General features: G+C 39.9%; 1 protein-coding gene across 1 annotated transcript in view; it reads left to right on the top strand.

Annotated features, from left to right (window-relative positions):
- Positions 1–7,500, top strand: part of bmp6 (bone morphogenetic protein 6) — a 94,241-nt gene that overhangs the window by 82,246 nt on the left and 4,495 nt on the right. The window contains exon 5 of the mRNA XM_061965453.1: positions 4,358–4,434. Within this exon, the coding sequence (XP_061821437.1) occupies positions 4,358–4,434 (77 nt within the window). The remainder of the gene's footprint in view (positions 1–4,357; positions 4,435–7,500) is intronic.

The following is a 7,500-nucleotide window of genomic DNA, read 5'->3' as shown; positions in this document are numbered from 1 at the left end:
AAAGGTTATATTACAAAGTATTGCGTTTAATTTTTGTTATTGACCAAATACTTATTTTCCACCATAATTTACAAATAAATTCTTTAAAAATCCTACAATGTGATTTCCTGGATTTTTTTTCACATTCTGTCTCTCACAGTTGAAATGTACCTATGATGAAAATTACAGACCTCTGTCATCATTTTAAGTGGGAGAACTTGCACAATTGGTGGCTGACTAAATACTTTTTTGCCCCACTGTATGTATGTATGTATGTGTGTATATGTATGTATATATGTATATGTATATATGTACAGTATATATATGTGTGTATATGTATGTATATGTGTGTATATATGTATGTGTATGTATAAGTATATATGTATGTATGTATATGCAGTGTTTCCCACAGGACAGGCATCTATTTGTGGTGGTGTGGTCGGGGGGCGGCGGCGGCAGCGGCGATGACCAAGAAGAACGCGGAGTTGGAATATAATTACAACATTTTATGTACATATTTATATACAGATTTGAACAATTAGTGATTCACTGAAATATATTTATTAATTGTGGTTCTTACAAAAAATATATCTTATAAAATATAAAAGCTAAAATGTCTCTTAAAGCTCTGCCCCTTTAATTAGTGAATACTAAATAATTTAACTTTAGCCTACTACTACAACCATATTATTTACCAGCAACATGAAGTGAAACAGAGGCAGAGGTGTCCTGCCACAGTCAGTCAACCTCCTCCTCCTCCTCCTCCTGCTGCTGCTGCTGAACAGGTCGCACCTGTGGTCCGGACTGTAGGCCTACCTCCTCTCCAAGTCGAGCCCTTTTCGGTCGTTGAAAATATTTTTCTATACTCATCTGTGTGAAGGAGTGAACATCCAACATTAGAATTTATTACTAACGAGCAGAACCGCTCTATGTACAGTGCCGTCTAACCTTAAGCGGCAGCAGCTCAACACATGCAGGGTTCAACGTTAAGGTTTTTTTCTACTTGCCCTAATATTTTTACTTGTCCTGCCTAGGTTTTTTTCTGGCTGTGTAGTGCTCATGGCTTATATCTTACTAAAATGCTTCCCGTTGACTATTTACAACACTACACAGTATTTATTATTATTATTATTATTATTATTATTATTATCTATAATTACATTTAAATGGCATTGCATACATGTAAAATTAAATGCTATTTCACATTATTTGACCAGTAGCAGTTACACTCATCTGAACAGGTCAGCCACCTGTTTAAAGCCCGATCACAGTTGAAATCTTGAAATGAAGGGCCTTTAATGGCCAAAACATTAACCTGGACGACATTTTAACAGCTGGTTGGCTCAGATTTTATTCTTTTCATTGCATTCACATGCTGCAGTGGACAGTGGACAATTTAGCTTCAGTCCATGTGTGTTTATTGACAACAGGGTTATAACCTGGACACGTTAGCTGTCGGTATGGCAACACGTGACTGTTACTACGTGCGTCTGCCCGGCCACCGAGTTAAACAGCGGCGGTGTTAATGAAGCAGCGTCAGGCTGCTCACCGTCAGTGAAACGCTCGGTGAAATCGCGGATTAACGTTAAATATATGACGTGCAGCTATAACTTATCTACCTATATTACCGTCGTATTTTGATCCCGTCCGTCCGTCCGTCCGTCCCTCTTCTTCTTCTTCTTCTTCTTCTTCTGGCCCACCAGGTGAATTAAGTACTATAGGCGGAGTTACAATGCATAGTAGGCTACTGCCACCTACTGCACCGGAGTTGTAACTACAAGCAACATTCACAGACAGTCCCATTGCTTTTATGAGCGGTCGAGCGAGTCAAAAGCCGAAAAATCCATTTGTGGCGGACGTAATTCTTTCGTGGCGGGCCGCCACAAATAAATGAATGTGTGGGAAACACTGATATGTATATATGTATGTGTATGTATGAATATATGTGTATAAGTATGTTCATTTATGAATATATGTGTATATGTATGGATACAGTATATGTACAAAACCCATAACCAGTGAAGTTGGCACAATGATTTGCAAATCCTTTCCGACTTATATTCAATTGAATAGACTGCAAAGACAAGATATTTAATGTTCGAACTGAGAAACTTTTTTTTTTTTGCAAATAATCATTAACTTAGAATTTAACACACTGCAAAAAAGTTGGCACAGGGGCATTTTTACCACCGTGTTACATGGCCTTTCCTTTTAACAACACTCAGTAAACGTTTGGGAATTGAGGAGACCAATTTTTTAAGCTTTTCAGCGGAAATTCTTTACCATTCTTGCTTGATGTACAGCTTAAGTTGTTCAACAGTCCGGGGTCTCCGTTGTCGTATTTTACGCTTCATAATGCACCACACATTTTCAATGGGAGACAGGTCTGGACTACAGGCAGGCCAGTCTAGTACCTGCACTCTTTTACTATAAAACCACGCTGTTGTAATACATGGCTTGGCATTGTCTTGCTGAAATAAGCAGGGCCGTCCATGATAATGTTGCTTGGATGGCAACACATGTTGCTCCAAAACCTGTATGTACCTTTCAGCATTAATGGTGCCTTCACAGTGTTGTAAATTACCCATGCCTTGGGCACTTTGGATAGTAGAGTTTTAACTTGCACTTACAGATGTAGCGAATAACTGTAGTTACTGACAGTGGTTTTCTGAAGTGTTCCTATGTGGTGATATCATTTACACACTGATGTCGGTTTTTGATGCAGTACCGCCTGAGAGATCCAAGGTCATGTGCATTCAATATTACGTGCAGCGATTTCTCCAGATTCTCTGAACCTTTTGATGATATTACGGATCGTAGATGGTATAATCCCTAAATTCCTTTCAATAGCTGGTTGAGAAATGTTATTAAACTGTTTGACAATTTGCTCACGCATTTGTTCACCAAGTAGTGACCCTCGCCCCATCCTTGTTTGTGAATGACTGAGCATTTCATGGAAGCTGCTTTTTTACCTAATCATGGCACCCACCTGTTCCCAATTAGCCTGTTCACCTGTGGGATGTTCCAAATAAGTGTTTGATGTGCATTTCTCAACTTTCTCAGTCTTTTTTGACACTTGTGCCAGCTTTGTTGAAATATGTTGCAGACATCAAATTCCAAATGAGCTAATATTTGCAAAAAAATAACAAAGTTTACCAGTTCGAACATTAAATATCTTGTCTTCGCAGTCTATTCAATTGAATATAGGTTGAAAAGGATTTGCAAATCATTGTATTCTGTTTTTATTTACGATTTATTTATTTTTTATTTACACAACGTGCCAACTTCACTGGTTTTGGGATTTGTACATACATAATATATAATAATTATAAATGTAAAATAATGTAATATATAGGTATATATATCTATGTATAATGGTATATATGTATATATACACATGTATATACTATATATTCATATATGCATATAGGTATATTAATACACGGATGTGGGTGTATAAAGTATACATTTTAAGAAATAAAATGATATATTTGATAACACAAATTAAATAATTGTTTATTATTAATACATTCAAATAAAATGCTTTGTTTTCATTAAAAAAAAAGGTTTTGTCACACAGTGAAAATAGTTTATTCAATTCCTAAAAAGTATTTTTTCTCTCCAGTGTTGCAGTATTGTATTAAAAGCTTAGTAGTTGTAGCTCCCTCTGCTGGTTTTGCTCGGTCACTGCCCCACTTGGCCTCAATGCAAGTGGACTGGAGCCAAAGGTGTTGTTTGGTGTAATCTTGCAATTAAACGCCTACAAGAAGTTCCCTCCATGTTTTCATGCATGAATGGAAACATGTTTGTTGTGTTCCATTTGAGGCCAGCTGTCTAAACAAGGCTGCTGTTGATCAGCGTGTTGAGCTGGTGACTACAACTCTGTGATTCATGTCGTCTGACACAAGCTCTCGTCTGGAACAACTTGCACGAATTCACTTTTTTTGTACTCGTGATATTCTTCGAGACGCAACGCTTCTTGATGCTGGTCAGACGCAGTGAAAGCACATTTTCTTCCTGCCATTGTCGCCAACGTGTGTATGCGTGCGCCACGTGAAGCCCTGAGTCTAGGAGAACACGAAGACGTCAGTGGAAAGTCCTGACTTCAGCGTGGTGACGCTCGCCAGCAATGACCTCCTCCACTCCAATACCTGCCCTGGACCCCGCACACCTCCCATGGACTTGGATCTAGGAGAGGAGGAGTCCATCTTGACTCCCTCACTTCTTGTACTGCACTGATGAATCCAATCAGTGCTGCGTTCAGGAGTAAATGTTTATTGCATACACACTCAACTGGATTTGTTGCACTGCGTAACTCACTGACCACAATGACGACATGTTTGCAACAACACACAACATTTTGTTTTATCTCTTCCAGACTACAACAGCAGCGATCAGAAGACGGCCTGCAGAAGACACGAACTCTACGTCAGCTTTCGAGAGCTCGGCTGGCAGGTATCCAACCTTTTACACTGTATATAGATGATCTTTGACTGGGGCTCCTGTAATATAGAGGATTTTAGGTGTTTTTAACCGGTGCTCCTGTAATATAGTGGATCTTTGACTGGTGTTTTTGACTGGTGCTCCTGTAATATAGAGGATCTTTGGTGTTTTTGACTGGTGCTCCTGTAATATAGAGGATCTTTGGTGTTTTTGACCGGTGCTCCTGTAATATAGTGGATCTTTGACTGGTGTTTTTGACTGGAGCTCCTGTAATATAGCGGATTTTAGGTGTTTTTAACCGGTGCTCCTGTAATATAGTGGATCTTTGACTGGTGTTTTTGACTGGTGCTCCTGTAATATAGAGGATCTTTGGTGTTTTTGACTGGTGCTCCTGTAATATAGAGGATCTTTGGTGTTTTTGACCGGTGCTCCTGTAATATAGTGGATCTTTGACTGGTGTTTTTGACTGGAGCTCCTGTAATATAGCGGATCTTTGACTGGTGTTTTTGACTGGAGCCCATGTAAATAGAGGATCTTTGACTTATGTTTTTGACTGGTGCTCCTGTAATATAGAGAATCTTTGGTGTTTCTGACCGGTGCTCCTGTAATATAGAGGATCTTTGGTGTTTTTGACTGGTGCTCCTGTAATATAGAGGATCTTTGACTGTTGTTTTTGATTGGAGCTCCTGTAATATAGAGGATCTTTGACTGGTGCTCCTGTAATATAGAGGATTTTTGGTGTTTTTGACCGGTGCTCCTGTAATAAAGCGGATCTTTGACTGGTGTTTTTGACTGGAGCTCCTGTAAATAGAGGATCTTTGACTTATGCTTTTGACTGGTGCTCCTGTACTATAGAGGATCTTTGGTGTTTTTGACTGGTGCTCCTGTACTATAGAGGATCTTTGACTGTTGTTTTTGATTGGAGCTCCTGTAAAATAAAGGATCTTTGACTGTTGTTTTTGATTGGAGCTCCTGTAGTATAGAGGATCTTTGACTGGTGCTCCTGTAATATAGAGGATTTTGGGTGTTTTTGACCGGTGCCCCTGTAATATAGCGGATTTTTGACTGGAGCTCCTGTATTATAGCGGATCTTTGACTGGTGTTTTTGACTGGAGCTCCTGTAAATAGAGGACCTTTGACTTATGTTTTTGACTGGTGCTCCTGTAATATAGAGGATCTTTGGTGTATTTGACTGGTGCTCCTGTAATATAGAGGATCTTTGGTGTTTTTGACTGGTGCTCCTGTAATATCGAGGATCTTTGGTGTTTCTGACCGGTGCTCCTGTAATATAGAGGATCTTTGGTGTTTTTGACTGGTGCTCCTGTAATATAGTGGATCTTTGACTGGTGTTTTTGACTGGTGCTCCTGTAATATAGAGGATCTTTGGTGTTTTTGACTGGTGCTCCTGTAATATAGAGGATCTTTGGTGTTTTTGACCGGTGCTCCTGTAATATAGTGGATCTTTGACTGGTGTTTTTGACTGGAGCTCCTGTAATATAGCGGATCTTTGACTGGTGTTTTTGACTGGAGCCCATGTAAATAGAGGATCTTTGACTTATGTTTTTGACTGGTGCTCCTGTAATATAGAGAATCTTTGGTGTTTCTGACCGGTGCTCCTGTAATATAGAGGATCTTTGGTGTTTTTGACTGGTGCTCCTGTAATATAGAGGATCTTTGACTGTTGTTTTTGATTGGAGCTCCTGTAATATAGAGGATCTTTGACTGGTGCTCCTGTAATATAGAGGATTTTTGGTGTTTTTGACCGGTGCTCCTGTAATAAAGCGGATCTTTGACTGGTGTTTTTGACTGGAGCTCCTGTAAATAGAGGATCTTTGACTTATGCTTTTGACTGGTGCTCCTGTACTATAGAGGATCTTTGGTGTTTTTGACTGGTGCTCCTGTACTATAGAGGATCTTTGACTGTTGTTTTTGATTGGAGCTCCTGTAAAATAAAGGATCTTTGACTGTTGTTTTTGATTGGAGCTCCTGTAGTATAGAGGATCTTTGACTGGTGCTCCTGTAATATAGAGGATTTTGGGTGTTTTTGACCGGTGCCCCTGTAATATAGCGGATTTTTGACTGGAGCTCCTGTATTATAGCGGATCTTTGACTGGTGTTTTTGACTGGAGCTCCTGTAAATAGAGGACCTTTGACTTATGTTTTTGACTGGTGCTCCTGTAATATAGAGGATCTTTGGTGTATTTGACTGGTGCTCCTGTAATATAGAGGATCTTTGGTGTTTTTGACTGGTGCTCCTGTAATATCGAGGATCTTTGGTGTTTCTGACCGGTGCTCCTGTAATATAGAGGATCTTTGGTGTTTTTGACTGGTGCTCCTGTAATATAGAGGATCTTTGACTGTTGTTTTTGATTGGAGCTCCTGTAATATAGAGGATCTTTGACTGGTGCTCCTGTAATATAGAGGATTTTTGGTGTTTTTGACCGGTGCTCCTGTAATAAAGCGGATCTTTGACTGGTGTTTTTGACTGGAGCTCCTGTAAATAGAGGATCTTTGACTTATGCTTTTGACTGGTGCTCCTGTACTAGAGGATCTTTGGTGTTTTTGACTGGTGCTCCTGTACTATAGAGGATCTTTGACTGTTGTTTTTGATTGGAGCTTCTGTAAAATAAAGGATCTTTGACTGTTGTTTTTGATTGGAGCTCCTGTAGTATAGAGGATCTTTGACTGGTGCTCCTGTAATATAGAGGATTTTGGGTGTTTTTGACCGGTGCCCCTGTAATATAGCGGATCTTTGACTGGTGTTTTTGACTGCAGCTCCTGTAAATAGAGGACCTTTGACTTATGTTTTTGACTGGTGCTCCTGTAATATAGAGGATCTTTGGTGTATTTGACTGGTGCTCCTGTAATATCGAGGATCTTTGGTGTTTTTGACTGGTGCTCCTGTAATATAGAGGATATTTGGCTGTTGTTTTTGATTACATCCATTTTCTACCGCTTATGCCCTTTGGGGTCGCGGGGGGCGCTGGAGCCTATCCCAGCTACAATCGAGCGGAAGGCGGGGTACACCCTGGACAAGTCGCCACCTCATCGCAGGGCCAACACAGATAGACAGACAAC

The sequence above is a fragment of the Nerophis lumbriciformis genome, linkage group LG07, assembly GCF_033978685.3.
Source record: "Nerophis lumbriciformis linkage group LG07, RoL_Nlum_v2.1, whole genome shotgun sequence".
Taxonomy (NCBI): domain Eukaryota; kingdom Metazoa; phylum Chordata; class Actinopteri; order Syngnathiformes; family Syngnathidae; genus Nerophis; species Nerophis lumbriciformis.
This window is presented reverse-complemented; position numbering and strand designations above follow the sequence as displayed.